Source organism: Martes martes, assembly GCF_963455335.1.
Source record: "Martes martes genome assembly, chromosome: 1".
NCBI classification, from domain to species: domain Eukaryota; kingdom Metazoa; phylum Chordata; class Mammalia; order Carnivora; family Mustelidae; genus Martes; species Martes martes.
In genome coordinates this window covers 130,128,370-130,154,043 of record NC_137888.1, presented here as the reverse complement: position 1 = coordinate 130,154,043, position 25,674 = coordinate 130,128,370, and the positions used below count along the sequence as shown (strand labels likewise).

At 41.5% G+C, this 25,674-nt stretch overlaps 1 protein-coding gene across 2 annotated transcripts in view; it reads left to right on the top strand.

Annotated features, from left to right (window-relative positions):
* Positions 1–261: 261 nt before the first annotated feature.
* COL6A6 (collagen type VI alpha 6 chain) overlaps positions 262–25,674 on the top strand; it is a gene marked incomplete at its 5' end in the record, with an annotated part of 108,271 nt that continues 82,858 nt past the window's right edge. For both annotated transcript variants that reach the window (XM_080824285.1, XM_080824286.1), the window contains 9 exons: positions 262–328; positions 2,566–3,162; positions 4,261–4,881; positions 5,975–6,535; positions 7,381–7,938; positions 10,688–11,263; positions 13,740–14,309; positions 21,539–21,882; positions 21,968–22,046. In XM_080824285.1, the coding sequence (XP_080680411.1) occupies positions 262–328; positions 2,566–3,162; positions 4,261–4,881; positions 5,975–6,535; positions 7,381–7,938; positions 10,688–11,263; positions 13,740–14,309; positions 21,539–21,882; positions 21,968–22,046 (3,973 nt within the window). The remainder of the gene's footprint in view (positions 329–2,565; positions 3,163–4,260; positions 4,882–5,974; positions 6,536–7,380; positions 7,939–10,687; positions 11,264–13,739; positions 14,310–21,538; positions 21,883–21,967; positions 22,047–25,674) is intronic.

Here is a 25,674-nt window from a genome sequence, read left to right as displayed (position 1 = left end):
ATCCAAAATTTCATGTTTCTACAGGATCTTAGACCTGGAAAAACTTAAATGATTGTGTAAATGTTTGTGGATCTTTTTCTCCAAGGTACTTCACGAATCAGAAACTCAGAGATTCTATGCCTTCTATTGCATCCAGTTTGCTATAAAATTTTGTGTGCTCTTAAGTGTGGGACTTTATTCCAAAATAATATTCACAACAATTTTAGGTGTTTATGTTTTTGCCTTTCAGATTTCAAGCTGGAGATTTTTTTAGGTCCTAATATGAAAATGCTGCTGATTTTGTTCCTTATAATAATTTGTTCCCATGTCTCTATGAGCAAAGATCCCGGTAAGTTTAAAAAAAAAAAAAAAAAGGAAGAATTATTTTCCTCAAGTTTTGTAAAGGTGTGGATGGTAGCTCAATTTCTTTTTGATGTCAACCTCTTTGTCTTTATAGATCATTTGTTTCTGGACCTTATTCCAGATGTGATATGAGAGCTGTTATTTGTCCTCAATTTCAACCCCTTTTAGGTCTGTTGGGAGTTTGCATCTCTTAATATTAGATTCAGGCCTAGGAAATTTGGCATGTCTCTTCCTAGTTCATTTGTGCCAAAACATTGTCTTAGTTAAGTATCCAGATTCTGCTCCAGTTTAAAGTATTTGCTTATTGTAAAGAAAGAGCTCTTTCTCTTTAGAGAAAGCTCCATTGCTGTCTACTGTCTGTCAGTAATCTTTGCCTGGTGGACAGGAAGTCAAAATACTGGTGTACCCCTCCCTGCCCCTCCCACCTCTATGTGGTGAGTTCTCATACTGGCCAGTTCATGTCCAAGGCCAGCTATATTGGCTTTCAGGGCTTTCTCAAGGACTCTGACTTTGGAAGCAAGTCAAGACCTTCTGAAGAGAGAAACTAGACATTGTTCTGTAAACCTCTTCCTTTGCTATCTCACTATGCTTGATATTAAGCTTTTTAAAGAGAAGCAGTGCTTTTTGCTCACTGTCCCATGGTTCAGACATGATGTCGGCCTGTATCAGAACCTGAATCTATCTCATGTGCTAGTTGTCCACATTTCCTTTCTCCACATGAGGTGTGGGGTTTATTCATGAGTAGAAAGGCCACTTTTGGTCACAAGTCAAGCCATCCTGGACAGGGCTCCCCTGACAATCCTCATAGGGGTTCCAGCCTTCTCTTGGAAGACAATGTTAATTCACCCTCACTTATTTCTTCCCCTCAAGTCACTGCTGGCTATATGGTCATCTGAGGAGTCTCAAACTGGTTGAAATTAGATTCTTCAGAAGCTAGGAAAGAATATTATCCTCTGTGCCTTGGTCAGACTGCTGTCAAGGGAACAGAATCACACGCGGGGGCGGTGGGGGGGTGGGGTTGCCGATGCTGGTTTCCTAGCAATTGTAGACAGGAAGAGGATGATGTTATTTTAATTTGATTAGAATTTATCTGGTAACCACTTCAGTTCATCAGAATCTGAGTGAGGAAGGACTGTAGGTATTTCCTAGTTGAATCCACTCATTTTAAAGGTGAGGAACCAGAGGCCCAAGTATGTTAGTTTGACAGAGCAGGTGGAGTTAGCTGATAACAAAGTCAGGACTCCTGTTCTTTGTTCCATTTCACCATATTTTCTTAAATCTGCACCATCAGATAGACCTTCCCTTCCCTTCCCTTCCCCAGACAGGAAATGGATCTTCTACCAAAGTGGTGAGAACTCTGAATTCAAACCAGCAGATCACTAGTAAACAACATTTTGTGCTTAAACCCAGTGATTCCCTATCACATAAAAATCTAATTCTATATAGCTAACATTGAACCTGACATTGAATGAAGCCTTAAAAGTTCAATGAAGTATTATATCCCTATATAAAAATTATGTTTTTAATGGGAACTAAAACCATAATCCCTTTCCTAGCTTAAGGCATTCTAGTTTCTATCAAGTTTTACTTACATAAGAAGAAATCCACCAACAATAATGCCCATTCCTGTGGTTCATCAAAAAATATTATAAAGAACTTTAAATTTGCCACATTTTTGTGATTGTTAGGTATTTTTTAAACTTCATCAATTTAACACTTGGGAATACAAAACTACTATGTGTATAAGTTAATCAGATCCCTGTTGCCTTGCTAAAAGAAGAATTACAATGAAAGAGTACCATTCAGATTTCTCCATTCTAACAAATTCAAAGCAATGTGATTCTCATTTAAAATTTTTATTCTCTTGATATAAATGGAGAGCAAATTCTGAAAGCAAAAAAAGGGGAGAGGAATGAATCAGTCACTAAATGTATAAAAACCCAGGATTTTTTTTACTTCTCTAAATTTATCTAATTAATTCCATATAAAATTGATGCTTAATTTGTGATGAGTTTAAATAAAAGGGTATATGGAAGGAATCAGCCCAAGAAATAGATTTCTTTTCTTGGGAGAATGTGTAATTTCAGATTATTATTTCCAGTTCATTGGAAAAGTATTAAAAATACAAATAAAAGAAAGTAGGTTTTTCTACAAATGGTTGGCATTAAACAGGGTGGTAATTTCTAAAATTTTTGCTTTGTTTCTATGTTTCTGGTTTTGTAGGCCCTGAGTATGCAGATGTGGTGTTTCTGGTGGACAGCTCGGATCACCTGGGAACTAAGTCCTTCCCCTTTGTGAAAGCGTTCATCAACAAGATGATCAGCAGTCTGCCCATAGAGGCCCACAAGTACCGCGTGGCCCTGGCCCAGTACAGCGACCAGTTCCACAACGAGTTCCAGCTGAGCACCTTCAGGAGCAGGAACCCCATGCTGAACCACCTCAAGAAGAACTTCGGCTTCATGGGCGGCTCCCTGCGCATCGGCCAGGCGCTCCGGGAGGCGCGCAGGACCTACTTCTCCGCGCAGGCCGGCGGGAGGGACAAGAAGCAGTTTCCCCCGATTCTGGTGGTCCTGGCTTCCGCGGAGTCCGAGGATGACGTGGAAGAGGCCTCCAAAGCCCTGCGGGAAGACGGGGTGAGAATCGTGTCCGTGGGGCTGCAGGGTGCTTCCGAGGAGCAGCTGAAGGCCATGGCCACGGCTCAGTTTCATTTCAACCTCCGGTCGGTCAGGGACCTTGGCGCGTTTTCCCAAAACATGACGCAGATCATCAAGGAAGCCACCCAGTACAGGGATGGAGCAGCGGATGACATTCTTGTGGAAGGTGGGTTTAGGGCACACGTATAGGAATGATGATTAAATGCTTTTGAAAAATCAATATGGAGAGAGGATTGTAAGGATGAACACCCCTTTCCTCCAAAGCCTGGGCTTCTGTTGCTATGTAGTCTTATTACTGGTTCATTTGAAAGGTAAATTTGTTCTTAAATCCTTGCCTGCTGAAACCACATAATGCAATCTCAGAATGCTAGGGCTAGAAACAACTTCAGGTAGGCCAAACCCCTGCTTCTGCTGAGAAAAGCTTGCAGGGATCATTTGAGGTGACATGGCCTGACCCCACTCCAGGCTGCAATTGGAAATCGGGTAGATTAGGCCCCTGGATTCCCCAGGCCCTCGGTCGGACAACCACATACTGCCTCCCTTCTGCAGCTCTTCTCTGGCCGAGCTTCCCTGTGTTCTGCCCCAACTCCAACCTGCTGTCCAGGTCTGTCTTCTTGTATTAACAAGGATGACCAGGTGTTTATGAACCTCATTCAAATGAGGGGCAGGAGAAAGCCAGTAAAAAACAATTTTCTCCAACTGTACAAGTGTCAGTAAGTAACATAGGAAACTCATATTATTGCCAGGTAGATCTGTTTGAACGAGACAGTAGAATTGTCTATTGATAACGGAGAATGCTTTTCTTGTTTATTCTAGGAAAACACGAATCCTCTTATTAAATTCTTTCCCAAATAAAATAATGCAAAGTGCAATTTCTAGTCCATTACAATACCTTAGGAACATCTGGACTCTACCTATTGACTTTAGTGATATTTTAATTACGATCACAGTAGCAGCTGTTCACGGAGCGAATTTTATGTATGGGGCTGCATGCTAAGCACGTCATCACATGTGCTCTCCATCACAATTTCCTGAGATAAATGCTGTTTTCACAGATAAGGAAATTAAAGCTGGGAGTTGAGCTTTGATCCAGGATTTGAATCTAGGACCTTGTGATCTCAGCTTCACGATCCTTTTGCGCATGGCATTCTTTCTTTTAAGTGTGCAACCAGGTTCTGGTAGATGTTCTCCGTGCCTTATAATGCTGAGCAGGGATGCCAGGTCTCCAGCTGAATTTGTGCCTGTTCTTTCTTTGTCCATACAGTTTGCCAAGGCCCGTCTGTGGCTGACGTGGTGTTCCTGTTAGATGTGTCTGTCAATGGCAGCCAGGAGAACTTTGACTACCTCAAGGAATTCCTGGAAGAGAGCGTATCTGCTCTTGACATAAAGGAAAACTGCATGAGGGTTGGCCTGGTGACCTACAGCAACGAGACGAAGGTGATAAATTCACTCAGCAGGGGCGTAAATAAGTCAGAGGTTCTCCAGAATATACAGAACCTCTCTCCCCGGGCTGGGAAGGCTCACACAGGAGCTGCCATCAGAAAGATCAGGAAGGAAGTGTTCAGTGCACGCAACGGCAGTCGGAAGAATCAGGGGGTGCCCCAGATCGCCGTGCTGGTGACCCACAGACCCTCAGAGGATAACGTGACCAAGGCAGCCGTTAACCTCCGGCGCGAGGGCGTGACCATCTTCACCATGGGCATCGAGGGGGCCAGCGACAGCCAGCTGGAAAAGATCGCCTCTCACCCCGCCGAGCAGCACGTGTCCAAACTGAAAACCTTCTCCGACCTGGCTGCTCACAACCAGACGTTTCTGAAGAAGCTGCGGAACCAGATCACGCACACCGTCTCTGTTTTCTCAGAACGCACGGAAACTCTCAAATCCGGTAAAGTCCTTAGCTGAGAGAAGGGTGATTCAGAGCCTTTTTCTTTTCTCCCGACGCTCAGGTATCCTAAATAGAGGAGGGGTTGGCAGGGGGTGCTGTGGATAGGGAGAATAAGTTCCCGACTCCTTACCTTCGCTTACTCATACGAAGTGTAACCTGAGGGAGAAGGGAAGCCGTTGAGGTCCTGGGATGGGGAGGAGGGATTTCCTTTTTTATGTGGTCTTGTGTGCAGCTTTACCAGGATTCTCCATGACTTCTAAACATCCCAGAATGTCATCCTTTGTTACACGACTGCCTTTTCCTTTTTCCATTTTCTCCTTTGCCTCTCCTGTTCCCCTGCTCTTTCCTATACTGTTTTCTTTTTGAACTTTTCTCTCCTTTTCTCCCACCATCCTCGAATTCCAACTTGGAAAAGAAACTGGAAGCACAATTTGGTTTGAGGACAGAGTGGTTTGCTGTGAGGGGCTATTCTGCTATCCGTGAGCTTGGAGAGACGGAGAGTGATGCATTTTAAATATTTCATATATACACGTGCGTACTATGTAATTGATGTGTGCCCATATATGTAGACATCAACAAATAGTTCTAGCATGTTTACTATCAAAGTGTTCTTGTTCTATGCAAATAAGGCCACTGACAATACCTCTAGGTTGTGAACTGGCTAGGAGTAGATGGGGAGTCCATAGTGTGTTCAAGTTTTCAAAAAAGAGAACTCCTTGGTCCACAATATCCCATTAAAGACCTTCTGTTTCCCAGCATACCACTTGCCTGCTTGCTAAGCAGTTATTCGCTAATGGGGAAAGTGACTTGTAAAAGTCCTCTTCAGGTTTTCTTTCTCATCTTCTATTGTATCCAGATTTGCTCTAATTCATGGCAGAGAACTATTCAAATAGTCTTAAACTGTCAGAAGCAATTCATTTGGCCCCAGTAATGCTATGCTTTCCCTACATTAGGCTAGCAGTATCTTTTATGCCTAGAAGCTCTTTTCCATTTTTCTGTCTGAAGACTCTTCCATTGTTCTGCTTCCCATCTATTCCCAGTCCTTCTTCACACTTGCCTCTGGGCCACAACCAACTGTACGGTTCCATTTTAGGTTGTGTGGATACTGAAGAAGCAGACATTTACCTGCTCATCGATGGTTCTGGAAGCACCCAGGCCACAGACTTCCACGAAATGAAGACCTTCCTGTCCGAGGTGGTAGGGATGTTCAACATCGCTCCCCAAAAGGTGCGGGTTGGGGCTGTCCAGTACGCTGACAGCTGGGACTTGGAATTTGAGATCAATAAATACACTAACAAGCATGACTTGGGAAAGGCCATCGAGAACATCCGGCAGATGGGTGGGAACACAAACACGGGTGCAGCCCTGAATTTCACACTAGGGCTCTTGCAAAAAGCGAAGAAGCAGAGAGGAAACCGAGTGCCCTGTCATCTTGTTGTCCTGACCAATGGCATGTCCAAGGATAGCATCTTGGAGCCTGCGAACAGACTGAGAGAAGAGCTCATTCGTGTTTATGCCATTGGGGTCAAGGAGGCCAACCAAACACAGCTGCGAGAAATTGCAGGCGAGGAAAAGAGGGTATACTATGTGCATGACTTCGATGCTTTGAAAGACATAAGAAACCAAGTTGTTCAAGAAATCTGTGCTGAAGAAGGTAGGGGACATGGTGGCTTCGTCTTTTGATTTCAGCTCCTAAATTACTTTCTTGCAGTATGACATCCCAGGCTTAGAGAAATAGCATAAATTACTAAGTCAAGGTTTGTTGACTTGTGTAGCTACATTTGTTCTCCAGAGAAAAACTAGGAGCCCATTATAGTGTTGGTCTAATTAATATCAGAAGCATACGAAAGATGTTTGGAGGCGTTCTCCCTAGTAAATATCAGTTAGCCTCTTCCCACAAATCCCTGCTGGGATATACCTATAATTAGACACCGCAAATGATTTCTGATTTTGAAGGAGTAGCTCAGGTTATTTAAATTGCTTTTTAATAAAACTTTTATGACCTTTTACAACTGTATCAGTGGTCTTCAGCTGGGGGTGATTTTTGCCCCTTGGGGGATACTTGCAATATCTAGAGAAATTTTTGGTTGTCATAGCTGAATGACAGACATAGTTATGAATGTTATGATGATGACGTAGTTAATAATGACTATGAATGACAATAGATGCTCCTGACATTTAACAGGTAGAGGTCGGGATACTGCTAAGTGTCCATGCATTACAGGATACTGTAGGAATGCTCTCCACAATAAAAATGATCCAGCCCAAATTGTCAACAGTGCTCAAGTTAAGACATCCTGAATCATATATTAATATCAAATAACAAATAGAGTAGTCTCACTTTTATTGCCTTCAGTGCTTTATTTACTTGCTAGCAATCCTTACCAAGCTCACACTTAACTTCAATATAGAATTATTTGTCTTTTGGATTTTCCTGTTTACCCTTAACCTTTTTACCTGAAGCTACCTTGAATAAGTGTCTTGCCTTCTCCCCTACAGCCTGCAAAGAGATGAAAGCAGACATCATGTTTCTGGTGGACAGTTCTGGCAGTATAGGACTTGAAAACTTCATCAAAATGAAAACATTTATGAAAAACCTGGTGAGCAAATCTCAGATTGGGGCAGATCGGGTACAAATCGGCGTAGTCCAGTTCAGCGACGTCAATAAGGAGGAATTTCAGCTCAACAGATATATGTACCAAAACGAAATTTCAGATGCAATAGACCGGATGACTCACATTGGAGAAACGACATTGACCGGTAGTGCCCTGACCTTTGTGTCTCAGTACTTCAGCCCTGCTAAGGGGGCCCGGCCCAATGTCAGGAGGTTTCTCATCCTCATTACTGACGGTGAAGCTCAGGACGTAGTCAAGGACCCAGCAGTAGCACTTCGACAAGAAGGCATAATTATCTACTCAGTGGGGGTATTTGGTTCCAATGTCACCCAGCTCGAGGAAATCAGCGGGAGGCCCGAGATGGTATTTTATGTTGAGAACTTTGATATTCTGCAACACATTGAAGATGATCTTGTTTTTGGAATATGCAGCCCCCGGGAAGGTAGGTGTGGGTGTATGCACTAGCAGGATTATCCAAACATATGTCCACTTCAGCCATTATGTCTGGAATTAAGTAGACTATTTGAACATTGCAAACTTTGTGTTTAGTTGAAATGTTCATCCTAGTGGGTTTGACCTACATATAAAAAATGTACCTTTCCTCAACAGAACTGTTGGATTTATACAGAACAATTTTGGTCCGCCTAGATCGTTTCTCATTTGTAGACAGAGAACACTAAGGCGATATCTTCGGTCTGGTTCCCTGGAAGCAGGAGCTGCGTCAGGGGTTCTTATGGAAGTGACTTATTGAAGAGGCATTTTCAGAAGAGGTACAAGGAATGCAGGATAGGGCACATGTTAAGCGCTAAGCAACGAAGTGGTCTCAGCTAGAGTATAGCTTCAGCCCGATCCCCTGGGGAACCCTAAGCATGAATTATACCACAGAGTCCGTCCACCTGGAGGCAGGGGGCCAGCCTCCTATAACCTGTGTCCTTGGGCCCCATGTGAGGCAAGCAGTACAAAAGTATGACCTGAGGGGCGCCTGGGTGGCTCAGTGGGTTAAGCCGCTGCCTTCGGCTCGGGTCATGATCTCAGGGTCCTGGGATCGAGTCCCACATCGGGCTCCCTGCTCAGCAGGGGAGCCTGCTTCCCCCTCTCTCTCTGCCTGCCTCTCTGTCTACTCTCTGCCCGCCTCTCTGTCTACTTGTGATCTCTGTCAAATAAATAAATAAAATTTAAAAAAAAAAAAAAAAAAAAGTATGACCTGGTCAAGGTGGCTCCCCTTTGACCTGATGTCCAACGTAGACGTTTGTTTTACAATATTTGAAAATGAATACTTCTATAAACTGAGATGATGTTGGTATAAACACTGTGATATTAAATCCTATAAAAGAGGAGTATAGTATGGGAACTTGAACCATGGATGCCTCAAAGGAAGTAAATAGTATAGTCCCCATCCTCCTTCCATGAAAGCGCAGAGTCATGCAAGTGATGAAACAAGTTCAGCAAAGGGAAGGGACAGATTTGCATTGTGATCCATGGGGCCTGATGACAGAGGCATTCTGAAAAATCTCTATGAAGGACATGGATCTTTTTTTTTTTTTTTTAAAGATTTTATTTATTTATTTGGCAGACAGAGATCACAAGTAGGCAGAGAGGCAGACAGAGAGAGGAGGAAGCAGGCCCCCCGCTGAGCAGAGAGCCAGATGCGGGGTTCCATCCCAGGACCTGAGCTGAAGGCAGAGGCTTTAACCCACTGAGCCACCCAGGCGCCCCGAAGGACATGGATCTTAATGGAGTTTTGAGGAAAGAGGAACCATGATTTTCAAGGAACAGTTCTGTTCATTTTCCACTGGAAGTTCTGGTGATTGTAGTCTGTGTTCTGTAGAAAATACACCTGAATTGTGTTTCCTGATAATTCTACCCAGAACAAATCTGAACTCTTCAAAGTGTGCCAACACTGAGAATCCACCCCCTTGGCCCCCCCTCTCAACGCCCAGCTCAGTCCCTTGGGTAATCCAGGCAGGCTTTGAGGGCAGCAAAAACCCAGAGAGATGTAGTGTCTTCTTTTGTGGAACCAGCCTTTCTTTTCTTATTTTTTTTATTATGTTCAGTTAGCTCCTGTATAGCACAGAATTAGTCCTTGATGCAGCGATCAGTGATTTGTTAGATAAGTATAACACCCAGGGTTCAGCACAGCACATGCCTTCCTCAATACCCATCACTGGCTTTTCTTGAGAATTCACTTTATGGCTATGTACAACGTGGCCTCTAGTCAGTGGGGTAAGTACATTGGCTCTTGAGTTTTTAACAGCTCTGCCATATAGCAAGCAGGTGGCTGGCAGAGGAAGGAAATAGGGTGAGCCTCTAGGAGGGTGGCTACTCTGTTAGCATTCCATTTCTCCAGAACCAATGAGTTAACTTTTGGAACATAACTTTCCAAGGCCCTTAGAGGGATTGTGCTACATATGGACTAAATCATTAACCAACTGACATTCTACTTCTCCGGAATGAATGAGTTGGAATTTGGAACTCTGTACCTTTAGATAGAATATGTTATACACACATGGATTAAGTATTAATGGGGTCTTCCCTGCTTTACTTTCTCATGCCACTGACCCAAAGTTTGAAAAGTGAACAGGCATATCATGCCAGGACTACTGAGGCCAAGTGTGAATTGGGCTTATTTCTAGGATAAGACCCAACAATGAAAGGAGATAATGTTCAGGAAAATTAAAAAGGGAGAACATGTAACCTTGAAGAATGAGCTATCATAAAACTGAAAAAATATACAGTGTTGCCAAATTCATTTTCATGTGGTCATTTCCCAAAGGTTTATCTTAAGAATAAAATCTCGATGCTGGGCTTAAAAAAAGAAAAAAAAAAAAAACACAACGAATCTGTGTAAATGAAAGCACATGTTGAAGAAACTATTTATACAGGAGAATTTCTGCAGAATGCTATTTTTTCCTTTTTAGTCCAAAGCATTTGAAGTGTTTATTCCTATGATCCTGTGATTACTTCCCCCTACAGTAAGCTTCATGTCTGCCTTGTCCTAAGTCTTACCTGACTATTTCTACATACTGGCGGCATGAACGTATGTGTATTGTCCTGTTACCCTGGACATTCTCATGTACAGCTTGATCCCGTGCGGAGTACACCTTGGCAATGGAAAAAAACAGATGTGAGCAGAAGAGTCTCCCATGATCTCCAAAGCTAATCTTGTGTGGTTTTCCTTTTTCCTCTTTTAGAATGCAAGCGGATTGAAGTTTTGGATGTTGTGTTTGTAATTGACAGCTCTGGAAGCATTGACCATGATGAATATAATATCATGAAAGACTTTATGGTTGACTTGGTGAAAAAAGCTGATGTTGGCAAGAATCAGGTCCGGTTTGGGGCACTGAAGTATGCTGATGACCCAGAGGTGCTGTTTTATCTGGGTGACCTTGGCACAAAATGGGAGGTGATTTCGGTGCTCCAGAAGGACCAGCCCATGGGGGGCAACACTTACACCGCCGAGGCCTTGGGCTTCTCAGACCACATGTTCACTGAAGCCAGGGGCAGCCGTCTGCAGAAAGGGGTCCCCCAAGTCCTCATTGTGATCACTGATGGGGAATCCCATGATGCAGATAAGCTCAATGCCACAGCCAAGGCCTTGAGGGACAAAGGCATTCTTGTCCTGGCCGTGGGGATTGCTGGTGCCAATCCTGTGGAGCTGCTAGCCATGGCAGGATCGAGTGACAAGTACTTTTTTGTGGAGACGTTTGGAGGCCTGAAGGGAATATTTTCAGATGTGTCAGCCAGTGTATGTAACTCTTCGAAAGTAGGTAAGTTTTGTCCATTAAACTTGTCTTAATTATCATCAGAGGTCCAAGTGAGGGAGAAACCAAAACAATAGCCCGTCAAAGCAGGTTCTCCAGAGAGGAAATGGAGAAGCACCCATGGTCCTAGAACTACCCATTGTTAGAGAATCTCAGGTTTGGCCTCCTCCCCAAAGAGGAATACCTCCTACTGCTTTGCTGCTCATTGCTTAAACTCTTCTAATCCTGGGGGATTCACCATTTTTGAGCAGGCTTTGTTTCTCAGAACACAAAATTGTTTACCCGTCCTTTCCAATCACTAGTTCTTCCTCCTGCTTTTCACACAAGAAATCTAATTCCACGTCTTCCTAAGAACCAGCAGTCTTCTCTCCTGCCGGCTGGAAGATCCCAGTCCCTTTGCTTATTATCAACAGAAGCTTGTTTAAAACATGGAGCCCAATACAAAACACACTTCCAGACTGATGTTTCTAGAGCAGACCACAGTGGACTTCCTTTGCCCGACGTTTCTGGTTCATTGGCTAGGGATTACATTGCCACATTTATGTGTGTATGTGGTCATTCATTCACTTATTCAGCTGCCACTCTACACCTTGTTTTTAAAGGAACACTATGGTCTATTTAAAAAAAAAAAAAAATCCTGGGGCATCTGGGTGGCTCAGTAAGTATCTGCCTTCGGCTCTGGTCACGATCCCAGAGTCCTGGGATCAACCCCCACATCTAGCTCTCTGCTCAGCAGGGAGCCTGCTTCTCCCTCTCCCTCTGCCTGCTGTTCTGCCTGCTTGTGCTTTTCCTCTGTCAAATAAATAAAATCTTTTTTTTAAAAATTCCTTAGTATTTTTTATTTAGGGTGTCTTGTTAAAAATACTAAGTATTATTAGATGAATTGCTATTAATCCAGGGTTCCAACATCTTGGGTATAGTTCCTTTTAAAAATTATTTGACTCTTCTGGGGGCGCCTGGGTGGCTCAGTGGGTTAAAGCCTCTGCCTTCAGCTCAGGTCCTGGGATCGAGCCCCGCATCGGGCTCTCTGCTCAGCAGGGAGCCTGCTTCCTCCTCTCTCTGCCTGCCTCTCTGCCTACTTGTGATCTCTGTCAAATAAATAAATAAAATCTTTAAAAAAAAATTATTTGACTCTTCTGGATTTCCTATGCCTTGCCTCCTTAGAAGACCCTAATCTAACCCTATCTATTTCTTTCATAAAACTAATGAAATCTGTCTGGGTCTTACTGAAAACTGGGAGAATTCTTAGCTTCTGTTGGCCAGTGCCTAAAATTCGATTTGTCCTTTTAAGCCTACTGCAGAAGTTGACCTTGAATTTTTGTATTAAAGGTCTCCCTTGGTGAACCATGAGAGACTGCGGACTCTGAGAAACACACTGAGGGTTTTGGAGGGGAGGGGGATGGGGGGTTGGGGGAGCCTGGTGGTGGGTATTAAGGAGGGCACATATTATATGGAGCACCAGGTGTGGTGCATAAACAATGAATCTTGGAACACTGAAAAAATAAAGTTAAAAAAAAATAAAGGTCTCCTTGGATGTGCTTTAAAAAAAAAAAAACTGCTTTATCTCTCTTATTTGAAACAGGAATTTAATGAGTTAACTGGTTCCTAAGGGATCTATTTATCATATTTCTCTTTATCTCTTCCCTGCTTATCTTGACTGCAGGAATCTCGGATACCTTTAATCTTAGGCTAACTAGAATTAACTAAGTCAAGTCAATGGTGAAATCTCTGGGGGAATTCAAGGAAATGATAATGTTTACCAGAAGGCTAAGGGAACACACATGAGCATGTTCCAAGCATAACTCATTCATTGGCACTGGTCTTTCATATTCTTTTTGTTTTGTATTTGTTGTATTAATACAAAGGAAGCCTCTCTAAACTATATTGCATTGCCAAAAAATATTTTTATTAAGTACATATTTCTGCCTATATGCACCAGAAAAGGAGCTGAAAAAGAGGAAAACAGACAAGATATAGACTGGGAGGCATGATTTGAAAACCTCAGTTTGCCCTAATAATAATCAGGGAAGTATTGATTGGCTCACCTAGGCAGGGAGGCCAAGTGAATCATACAGACCATCTGTCTTTTTGATTCCCCAAGTGGATGTGTGCTATTTTGTTTTCTCTTGCTGTGCTACTACTAGCACTGGGCTTTCTGAAAGGGTTAAGGCTACATGGCAGGTAAGAATGAGTTTACCATGGTGCTACTCTTATTTCTCTAGCCTCTTGGAAAAGAATATGGTGTAAGACCAAATGGAAATCCCAAGAAAGGCAGAAAGGGATACATGAGTTGTTTATGCCTTTATGAACTGACTGTTTTTATTTCCTCTCCATTAATGTGACCACTGGATGGCATAGGATAAGAAGCCGTCTTCACAAATCTCATTTCTATATAGCTACAAGCACATAATCTGCACTTGCAAGGTTTCAGAAAAAATAATCTGATTTTTGTTGTTGTTACTCCCTTTCCTCTTCTTTGTAGATTGTGAAATTGAAAAAGTAGATCTTGTGTTTCTCATGGATGGTTCAAATAGCATTCATCCAGATGACTTCAAGAAGATGAAGGAATTCTTGGCATCTATTGTTCAAGACTTTGATGTCAGTGTCAACAGAGTACGTATAGGTGCTGCCCAGTTCAGCCATACCTATCGGCCAGAATTTCCACTGGGAAATTTCATAGGCAAGAAGGAGATATCATTTCAGATCGAAAACATCCAGCAGATCTTTGGATACACGCACATTGGTGCTGCACTCCGGCAGGTGGGGCATTACTTCCGGCCAGACATGGGCAGCCGGATAAATGCAGGTACCCCGCAGGTGTTGCTGGTCCTCACGGATGGCCAGTCCCAAGATGAGGTGGCCCAGGCTGCTGAAGACCTGAGACATAGAGGCATTGACATTTACTCTGTGGGCATTGGAGATGTGGATGATCAACAGCTCATTCAGATCACCGGGACTGCAGATAAAAAACTGACGGTCCATAACTTTGATGAACTGACAAAGGTCAAGAAAAGGATAGTTCGAAACATCTGTACCTCAGGGGGTGAGAGCAGTAAGTATTTAATGTGTCCTTCATATTTTTTCCTTCCCTGTCTTTGCTGACATTTTCCTCCAGCTCTGTTTACATCCCCAGGGTCTGGTAGGAGAATTTAGATTTGCGCCTCTGGATTTCAGATTGAACTTTTCACAGTCATCAAGTATTTTTTTTATGACTTGTGGACTGAAAAAAAACAGGACATCTGAGAGCCTTTGGTCTCATACACCACCCACCTACCCCCACCCCCTAGAGTGCATGCCCCTTTGCAAATGGGAATGCTGTTGCACAAGGAAGAGGCCATTGTTTACAATTGCATTGGTTTCAGAAGTTGGAGACTATGTCTCAAAGAAGTAAACTATTTGACAGGTTTTGGTTGCCTGGAAAAAGGACTTTCAGGCTGCCAAGGGCTGTGGTACAGGTGTATAGAGAATGAACAGCCTTGAGAATTTAGATTTTTTTTTAATGTTATTTATTTATTTGACAGAGAGATCACAAGTAGGCAGAGAGGCAGGCAGAGAGAGAGAGAGGTGGAAGCAGGCTCCCTGCTGAGCAGAGAGCCCGATGTGGGGCTCGATCCCAGGACCCTGAGACCATGACCTGAGCTGAAGGCAGAGGCTTAACCCACTGAGCCACCAGGTGCCCCAGAGAATTTAGATTTTTATTATGAAACTTTTTGCTGCAAAAGTTAGTAAATACCTTCTTAAAAGTTAGTCTATTTTGACATTTTCCAACAGATGGAAGGAAAGATCTTGAAAGAAGGATTATTTTTTTTCTCTATTTTTGTAGATGTGCCCAATGGGTTGACTGTGGTTCTGTGTAACTATCTATGGTAAATAGAAACTCTAGATTTTTACCAGGAAAAGGAAAGCTATTTAGTTGCTAGGAGGCAGCTCTGGAGACAGACAGCCTAGCTACGCATCCTTATTTGATGGCCATTTTTTTCTTGGACAAGTTGCTTAACTTCTCTAAGTTTAATTTTCTCATCTATAAAATGTGAGCAGTAGCATCACCTAGTTCAAAAGATCATTGTCAAGATTAAATGAGAAAATGCGTATTTAATCTTTATAATTACATCCCAGATGTCATGCTTAGTCAACATAAAGTTATTCATTTTTGTCTACCACTGATCCATTAAATTTATTCATGGGGGCCAGCTCTTCCTTTGCCCCTAGTCACTTTCAGGAAATAAGTGAACCTTTTCTTGGTGATTAGTATATCCATCGAAGGGTAACCGTTAAAACTAAAAACTTCATTCAAGGTTATTCCACTTTCCCAGCTTCCCACAGTCTGCTCACCAGCCATGAAAAGGAAGCGCCACATGGTTGGCATTTTACCCATTGTTGCCCATCTGTCACTTCTACCCCCTTCTCCCAGGCCCCACCTTCTTGTTAGCCATGTTTTCTGGCTTCTCCAAAATAAGCTGGGGAAGAGAGAAGAGCTAAAGAAGCACACAAAAGTCCTTACTTGATGATGCTTGTCAAGAATTGGTTTTCTGTGACAATAGCCTATATCTAAATCTGGGTCCACTCATGGGTCTTCCAAAGACTTTCCCTCCTGCCCTCCACCACCTCTACCCCTATCCAAAGCACATTTGTCATGGGATCTCTCAACCATAGTTCCTCTGAGAGAGGTAAACATGTCTCAATTCCAGATGTTCCCTTATGCCTTCCTCACCCTCTGGGCATTTGGTGATGTCTTCAGCTTTATTCTGCCGCCATCTCTTTGGCCCTCCAGTTAGCCTTTTTGGACAGGAGATCAAAGGAGTCCACAGTGGCTCCTTCTTTCATGTGGGCATATCAGCTCCAGGGGAAACAATTACGTATCAGTAGCCCCGGTAAATACTAGAAGTTATAACCTCTTGGTGTGGTCACCTCTCTTTTGCGGAGAGAGCAGTGTGCCATCCTGTGACACATTCTGTAGAATTTCTAGGCTTGCCTCATCTCTGAGTACTCTCTTAAAGCTTCTCTTACCTGACTTAAAGAGGAAATTATCTCCTTTCCTTCTACGTATGTGTATATGTGCAGGTGAGACACCTCCCAACACATCAACAGTTCTCTCCCCCAAAACACTCTTCTAAACTCTAGGTTCAAACCCTTTATAAGACCTGATGTACAAGCTAAGGGTTAAGAGTCCTGTCATTGATTAGGGACTATTGTCTTCATGAACCCTGCTTCATGATATCCCCATACTTTGGAATGTCTGGTGACTTAGCCAAACCTTCCATGTTAATTTCCTGTTTCACATGAAATACCCATTTCCAATTATTACGCAGAAAATTATCTTGGGACCATCTAGTCTCTTCTCGAGAGACTGAAAGAAAACCATGTGGAGAGTGAAAACCAGGAGTATGCACTCCCATGTAGTAAGTTATCTTTAAGGAAATAGTCATGAATGTAAAAATAAATAAACAGAAGTACTCTATATTAAGATAAACTTGAAGTTATTACTACAGTAAACAAGAATGTGAGGACTTTGTAGCTGAGCTGGGGGCCGAGGCCTAAAGAGGCTGGAATGAACACTGAGAAAGCTCCAAAGGCACATGCAGATGTACTAGAGCATACCGGTTCTTCTTAAACTACAACCGCCCCCCCACACCCCAGTCCAGGAAATCCAGTAGTTGGGTATGACTTAAAGCAAATCAGACTTAGAACCTAAATGTCTAGCTTTGCTTCTTATTAAAATAGGCATAGCTTTGGAGAAGTCACTATCCTTTCTTCTCCATTTATGAAGTTAAATCATCTGTTTTTCTGAGTGTATACTATGATTCAATGTTTTGAAAGGATGGTCAGCTGCATTGAGATATGAGGGAAGTGACTAAGAATCAGTGTTTCCTGAGCATCTACGAAGGGGGTCGAGCATGGTGCTCTAAGCATTTTAAATGCACCATCTGGTTAAATCCTCTCAAAACCCCATGTGGTTTGTATTTCTATTCCCACTTATAATGAAGAAACTAGGGTTCAAAGGTATATTGGTAACCTGGCCCAGATCCTACAGGAAGTACCAGATAACAAATTTTGAAACCTAGGTCTGTCTGACACCAACCCATTTTTTGGTTGTTTAGTTAAGCTGCCTATTTTCTTGATACAGTTGTTGTCTGGGTTATCTTATGCTGATGTTATAAAGGACTAGTGTCTAAGTGTTGTGCTTCACTAATTAATAGCTGAGCTTAAGACCTCATAAGTTTGCAACTTGAAATTGTTCCCATAAGCTGCTTCCCACTAAGGAAACCACTTGCTACTGAGCTATGACTTCTAATGCTACAATCTAGTAAGCAAACTTGTAACCTGCATGACCTATCAACACGAGCCTCCCAGGAATTGGTAAAATAAGGTTAAGGTAGTTGAGCATATGAACTCCAGACAAGCCTGGATCTGATATCCCAAGTGTGGGATCTGCAATAATAATTGAGACCTTCGGCAGGCTGTTCCAAGTCATAGCTTCCTCTTCTGCAAAATGAATATTAGAAGAGCTTCTACTTAGGCTGTTTTGTAAGGATAAATGAGATAATGAATGGGAAGTGCATGGTAGGTATATGAACACTATTAGTAACTACCATAGAGTGTTGCAGAGGATATCTTATAATGATCATATAAATATACAAATATGTGGAGTCGTGGGGTTAGTTCACAGAAGGACAATTTACCAAGAGTTCCCTGGTTTAGGAATGTTAATATTTTTGCAACAGTTCAGAGCTATATTCAAATTTAATGGCTTAACATATAGCAAATTCTCTTAAGCAACTAAACTCCAAAGTCTGTTTTCTTACCTTCATGTTTATTATTTGCTTACATTCATGTTTATTTTCCTGACTTTTCTCTGAGCGTGGGTATTCTGACCACCTAGAGGAGATTATCACGGAGTGTTCGGGATACAGAAATGCTGCCTTTTTCATTGAGCCATGATTAGGTAGCAAAAGAATCAGCAGTCCCTCTTAACATTTGCATCATCGTGGATAGATGTATCAAAAAGGAGAGTTAAGTGAGAGGCAGTCTGGGGAAGGATTTGATTCAAGGAATGTGAGAAATACAATGACAAAAATAGATGGTCATTCCCAAATTTCCTTGACGAGGATCTCTTAGGTTTCTGTCTTAATTGGGTTCTCTAGAAAATAGAGCTCAAAACAAAGCTTATATGCTAATACTTTAGGTGCTAATACTTTGAAAGTGCAATCCCAGGGAAGTATGAGTGAGTGTAAGAGAAGTCTTACAGGAAAGGAGAAAAAATACATACAAGATGGTATATTACTAAGCTTGCTACAGCTTCTTGAGAAAGCAAAATTGGTGCATCAGTCATGTAGAATATCACTAAGGAAGTGCGTAGCACCACCACATAGACGGGTCCATCAGGGGGAATAAAGAAGAGGACCTATCTGCCAGTTTCCTCCCAGCTACTGACTCTCATTGATCAGTGTTTACCCTCACGGAGAGTTAATTCTCCTACCCTACTGGGTTGTGTTATCAGCCCTTTGGGGAAACCAGACATGGGATCCACAGTGAATGATAATTGTGACTGGAAGTCGTGGAAGGAGCCGGATTTCCCATGAGTTCAGTTGGGTTGGATATGGGAACCAGAGTCATCATGGCCCTCTTGCCCTGAGGATATGAGGCCATGACAAAGCCTGGTCACCCCCAACCACCCTGCACACTTTTAGGGGACCAGATGATGGTGGCAGCTGAGTCTATCCAATGGATAAATGTCCAGGTCTGGATTGGGTGGGGAGGAGGTAGCAAATCTGGGAAATACATAAACCAGGTCTCTTACCCTACCTATTTTCTAGATCGTTCTTTTTTCATCTGAGAAACCCCTTCTTTCAAAGGCCCCAAACAAATTTCCCCCTTATCCTAACCAATAACTGCCAATAGCCCCACTTTCCCCTTTAAAGTATTTAAGAATTGTTTTCTAATCTTACTGATCTATCCTACCTTCTTGACGGTATTTCTTTTTTAATTTATTTGTTTGTTAGAGAGAGAGAGCGAACGAGCACAGGCAGACAGAGTGGTAGGCAGAGGCAGAGGGAGAGGGAGAAGCAGGCTCCCCGCTGAGCAAGGAGCCCGATGTGGGACTCGATCCCAGGACACTGGGATCATGACCTGAGCCGAAGGCAGCCGCTTAACCAACTGAGCCACCCAGGTGTCCCTTGACGGTATTTCTTAATACTAGGAATCTGCCATCATCTACTCTAATTATGGACTTTATAAGTCAGATAATTAAAATCCATTTTTAGGTCTGGCATTTTAGCTGTCAGACTACCTGTTTAGTCCAATCCACTCTTTTCTGTTTTTATTTTTATTTTGGAATATATAATCTCAATTTTATGAACAGGAAAATTAATGCCCAGAAAGGTTAGGAGACTTGTGAAAAGTTACCCAGCAGTAGCAGTGTCTTGACCTGTCCATGACTAAAATGGAACGTGGGGCCTTCCCCCTTAAAGACCTCCCCCCATCCAGACATCCACACTGTGGTTTGTAAGGACAAGTCCAATGCTCAAAACACTAGTTTTGCTTCTCCTTGTTATCACCCTCTACAGCAGGGCTGTGAGCTCCCTTCTCAATTTGCTCCGCGCTTATCGCCACTTTTCGATTTCCCCCTCCTGCTATCGTAGGTTCATCCTTCATTATTTCTCCTTGGACATCCAGTGTTCACCTTCTCCCTTGCTCACTTCCCAAACCATCCCTGCCTCTTGTTAGCTCTGAAGGCTCTGAATTGGTAAGACCCTTCCTTCCATGAAAGCCCCCTTGATTAATATGGTCTAGTCTAATTGCATTTAGACATGTGGCTGCCAACTCTGGATTTGTTCCTCAAATTCATTCCTTTGATCACATTATTATGGAAACATTTGTCAGTTTGAATTAGTTAAATAAACACAAGGAACTTATTTACTAATCTAGACAAAAAGTTAAAACACTAAATTTTTAGAGGGGACAGTTCCCCAGAGCACTCAATGATATTTTGGCATTTCTGCTGATGTTTGTTTTTCGAAAGAGACTATTTTCCTTGAAGGCCGTGACCTAGTTTGGTTACTGGTTTTCTGTTCAGGGGCTAAAACCGTGTTTATCCCAGAGTGAAACTTTCATTCTCAAGATTGAAATGATAGGAGATTGATTCAAGAGGAATTTTGGAAAGGACTTACTCTGATGCTTCTTTCTGACTAGTTTCTTTTTCCTCATCTCCCTTTCCAAATATCAGAGAAGAGATTTGTCTAAGAAAGTACCTATGGCAAAACAAGAAATAAAAACTAAAGAAAACCCACCTTTCAGATGTTTTGGTAACATTGATTTACCTTAAATGCCATGGTGAAAGTTGATTATCAGATAAAGATTTATTTTCCCTCACCCAATCTTTTCTCTTTAAATATGAATCAGGGTACAAAGGAGTGGGAGAAAAAATGAATCAAGTTACTGGCCCTTATTTTAAAATCTGAAAGTGACATTTTGATTTCAAAGACTTGCAAATGTATATCTGACCAGTGTGTCTGGAGGTAGCGTAGGGGGGCATTTTTCTACACAATAGCTATCTTGAAAAACTGTTTATCTGAACAAAGCAAATTAAAAATAGATAGTCTTCTCCCCCTCTGCATTTCTTTTCTTTTTTTTTTTAAACCAAGCAAGCTGCTTACATTTGCTGGATTTGCTGAGTCTGTATCCAACCGAATTTGCTAGAAAAATTTAAAGTTTTTAGCCAAACTTAAAAGTTCTGGAAAGAAGAATGCATGTGAGCTATCATTTTATCCTTCCCTGATTATCTCCCCTTTAGGAGGCTCAGCTTAAATTATCAAGTCCCTTCTAGTTTCTCCAGTGCTTAACATGTCCCTGGCTTTAATACGGATAAAAGCAAAGCGCTCTAAATGCAAAAACTCTCTAGGTATTTCTCGAATCTCCAAATGGCAATGGCCTCAGCTTCCTGAGTGCCTGAGCTCTGAAGGCAATGCCATCTCTGGCATATAACTTTAGATACTTAAATGATTTTGCATGGCTTTTTCAGTGACCACAATGATGTCTTTCAGGACTTTGTTACAAAATCATCTAGATTTATAGCAGCTTAAAAAAAATTCTATACTTATACTTTTACAGGTTATAAAGGAGTGATTCTAATCCTCTTCCTTTATTCAGTCATGTTCTTCCTTGTTTTCCAACTTTATAATTAGAATCAAAATAAGAACTTCAAATACCTTGATTCAAATATGGCAAACAAACTAAATAAAGGTATTTGTTGATCTAATAAGATACTTTTCCTTTGAACCCTAGATTGTTTTGTGGACGTTGTGGTGGGATTTGACATCTCAACTCATGAGCATGGGCAGACTTTGATTGAAGGTCAGCCTTGGATAGAAACCTACCTTCAAGACCTCTTACGTGCCATTAGCTCCCTCAATGGGGTAAGCTGTGAGGTGGGCACAGAGACTCAAGTTAGTGTGGCTTTTCAAGTGACCAATGCCATGGAAAAATATTCACCCAAGTTTGAGATCTATAGTGAAAACATACTGAACAGCTTGAAGGATGTAACAGTAAAAGGACCATCTCTTCTTAACACAAACCTCTTGAGTTCTCTGTGGGATGCGTTTCAGAATAAATCAGCTGCTCGAGGAAAGGTAAGCTGGTTTTACTTTATCTGCTGCTGGTCTATGGTTGTGATGACCTCTTTTTTACTTAATTTTCTTTTTGAATACTTCCTAGGTGGTTCTCTTATTTTCAGACGGATTGGATGATGACATTGAAAAGCTTGAACAAAAATCTGATGAACTTAGAAAAGAAGGTATTGAGCATGGGGAAGAGTGGGAAAGGATTGCTTACTGAATTTATAACCTCAGAGCTCATTTCTGGCTCTTAAGTTTTCAAGCACTCAAATAACCCTGAATTTGTCAACCAATATGCACTTGAGAGAGCAAATGAATTCTCAGAACATTCTGGCACCTACTTTTTTCTTCATACACTATGGATGTGAAACAGCATGAAATAGAAGGTCCTGCCCTTTCTTTCACATCACTGTGTGTCTTCTTCCTAAGCTTTCCAGGAGAATGGTCTTGTCTCCCTTGGCCCACATTATCTAATATTGCTACTTCTTTAGTGTCTGCAGAAGTGAACAGTGTATTTCTCCTTGACCAAGGAATAGAAGAAGTAGATTATTTTCTTTTGACACTGTTAAAGTTTCCAGAATCTTAGACATTGTTGGACAAATCTACTCATGTTTTGGAGTGTTCTAATTAGTTCCTTCCTTCCAACTACAGATGGACCATCCATGGTGCTAAGGAATTTTTCAAGTATTGGCACTGGGGTTTTTGTTTTAGGAACCAGTGCCCAGTCTGACTTATTGTTGGTTCTTACAAAATAAGGATCAGTGGAAGAAAAGTTAATCCGCATGTTCTGGTTTGACTAAGAATAGAAATACTTTCTTATAAGAGGATGCTATTGGTGCTCCCACCCAGACCCCTTTTCCAAGCAGGTTCCCCCATCCTCCAGCCACTGTGACTTTTGGCTGCTAGAAACTCACAGGTTCTCCTTTCTCTGAAGAATTGCTGTTGGCCGGTGGAACCCATGTCACCTGGAAGATTACCCTCTACCCTAACCCTAGGCAGCAGGTAGACTACAAGAAATTGGACATTTGCCTCTAAATGACACCAGTTTAGTGGTATAATTTATGTTCCAGAGTTCCCCATGGGATCAGACTGAAGCTAGTCTTCAGCTGAAATACTATCTTGCTCAGCTCCTTCCCCTGCCCTATCTTGCTTTCTTTACTCCTTCTTCTAAGAGTGCTTCCTCAATAAATTGTAAGCATCTAAATCCCCTTGTCAGGCTCTGCTTCTAGAGAACCTGCCTAAGACACCTGCTTGGGCTGCTCCCAGGTTAGCTACTAGAACCTGGGGAGATCTCTCCTCAATCTTAAACAAATTGCAAAGTTAGCTGTATTTACAGCTGAAAAGTAAGACTTTTTATTTTGATCTTTATTTTCTAACGCTTTTTAAAAAATTTTTTCAAGTCTTGGACTTTTTAAAAAATGATCTACAGTGGAGATATTAATGAAGACTGAGAACAAGACACTAGAGTGTTTAATTTGGGTGGGTAGAGTTTTTTTGTTTTTTGTTTTTTTTGTTTTTTTCTATTTTCAGCTTTTCTTTTGTGGTGAAAAAGATGTATCTTTTGCAGACAACATAAGAGTTTTCTCCAGGAAGTTTCCCCCAGAACACACAGATTTCTAAGACTAGCTTTCTTTTTCCCAGCTCCCAAAGAAAAACCATTAAGTGAGTTTCAACTTCAGAAGCTAGATTTTTAATATCCTCAAAAATTCAGAATCTTTGAGAGAGAAAGGGATGATAGTCATCATATTTTTTGAAAATTGTTGAATGGCTCTCAGTATGGAAAAGGAGTACCTCTAGCTCTTTTCCCATGTTTAAACATATATAATTCCAGTTGATGCCTGGCCCTATGATCCATTAACCTAGGAGAGCCTCCCTAATTTGGGGCCAGGTATCTATACATATAAACTGTGCACTCGTAATGAGACAAAAGGAGACCCAGAGAAAAGGATACTCAGTTGTGAATGTAGCTTTATAAATAATCCACATGGATTAGGGTTTGAATTGTTTTAGTTTTTCTTAATCTAGTGCTCTAGATTCTTCTCAATGATCTTTATATTCTTTCATTTTCAAAATCTTTTCTTCCTTATTGTTACAAACTGTATTTTAGGTCTTTTGACTTTTTATTGGATGAGTCTGAAAGGAGCAGGGTCGGAGTCCCTCATCCTGAGGAAAGCAGTTACAAATAATAGTTATATGCATGATTTGCTGCAAATCAACAATCCCATGGTTCTCATAACTCTTAAATTTTTACATTTCTTGGAACTTACAAGAAAAGTCAGATATAAGATTTCCCCCCTTATAAATAGATCCATTAGTATGCCTTCTCTTGGTCAGTAAACTCCTTTAATGAGCTCAGCATTCTTCATTTGTCTACTCCAGCCCACTCCACCATCCCTTTTCTTCTTGTCATCCTCATTCCTGGAACAGTGACTAACGCCTTGTTTATTTGAGACAAGCCAGAGATATCAACACTAAAACAAGGGAAGTCCTGGTAAATCAGGACAAATTGGGCAGCCTATTCGTTAATGTTTCTTCTCACATTCTACTTCAGCCAACCTCTGTTTCCTCTCCTAGAACTCAAGCCTCAAGTATACCCTTGAAACTTTATTCTCCCCATTCTCTTCCACTCACCCCAAATCATTCATTCAGAATCATGCATACACTGAGACGACATTCTTAACTCTCGGGTCTGTGAACATTTCTTTATTCTAGTCCATTGGCTTCCAAGTCCCATCTAAAGATTTCTTCTCTTCCATAATGAAATGAGAAAACTTATTGCCAATGGAGTCAAGTTTTCATAAAGCTAAGTTTATTCAATTTTAGGACTTCTCTTTACTCTGATTATGTCCTTAGTATATTTTTGTTATTAAAATGTCTTTGGACTGTAGACTTTGGAATCAGGCTGTCTGGGTGAAAACCTAAAAATACCCCTCAAGCCAGCCATTTAACCTCTCCAAGCCTCCATTTGCTTATCTGTAAAATACAGCTATAATTCTACATACCCATACAGTTGGATTTGTAGCTTACAAGTAAGCTAATGCATGGAAAGCACTTAACTGACTTCCAGGCACATAGTAACTATTAATGAATGAGAGCACATTGTTACTATGGCTACCTCCACCATAAGGATTGCCGAGGTTATTACTGGTATCACTTCATATTTATATAAATCGGCATTTAATCATTTCATGTTTGTATCAATTAATACTTTGCTAAATAGGTCAAAACCCTCTGTTAGTCCCTGATACTTTTCTTTGAAATATTCTGATCTATAAAATTCCAGAGTTTATGAGCTACGACTCTGGATGATTATATGTCATTTGTTTCTAATTGCCTGACAAGAGGTCTCTTACAGTCTTACAGTCTCTCACTATAATTCCAACTGGATTCTCAAATTCTTAAGAGGTCTTTATAGCTGTGCTTCTCAAACTTTAATGTGCATATAAGTCATGTGATTTTATTAAAATACAGATTCTGATTCTGTAGGTAATTCGGTATTTCTGAGAAGTTCCCAGGTGATGTAAGTGCTGCTGTCCAAGGATCCCCCTTTGAATAGCAAAATTTTAGAACATTTCCTTTCTTGATATATCAGTTTCTCTGCATCTTAGTATACTCTATGGACCCTTTTTAAATCATTATATCTCACTTCAAATCATCCAGGAGCTGTAAGTTCTGTTGTAATATCCCCCTGCTTCCAATCTAATTAACTTTGAAAAATGGAATTCCATTTGTTTCTGAAGATAGTCTTGTCACTCATCAGTTTTACATTGCATGGTTGGGGGAAGTAGATAATGAAATGAGTGTTCG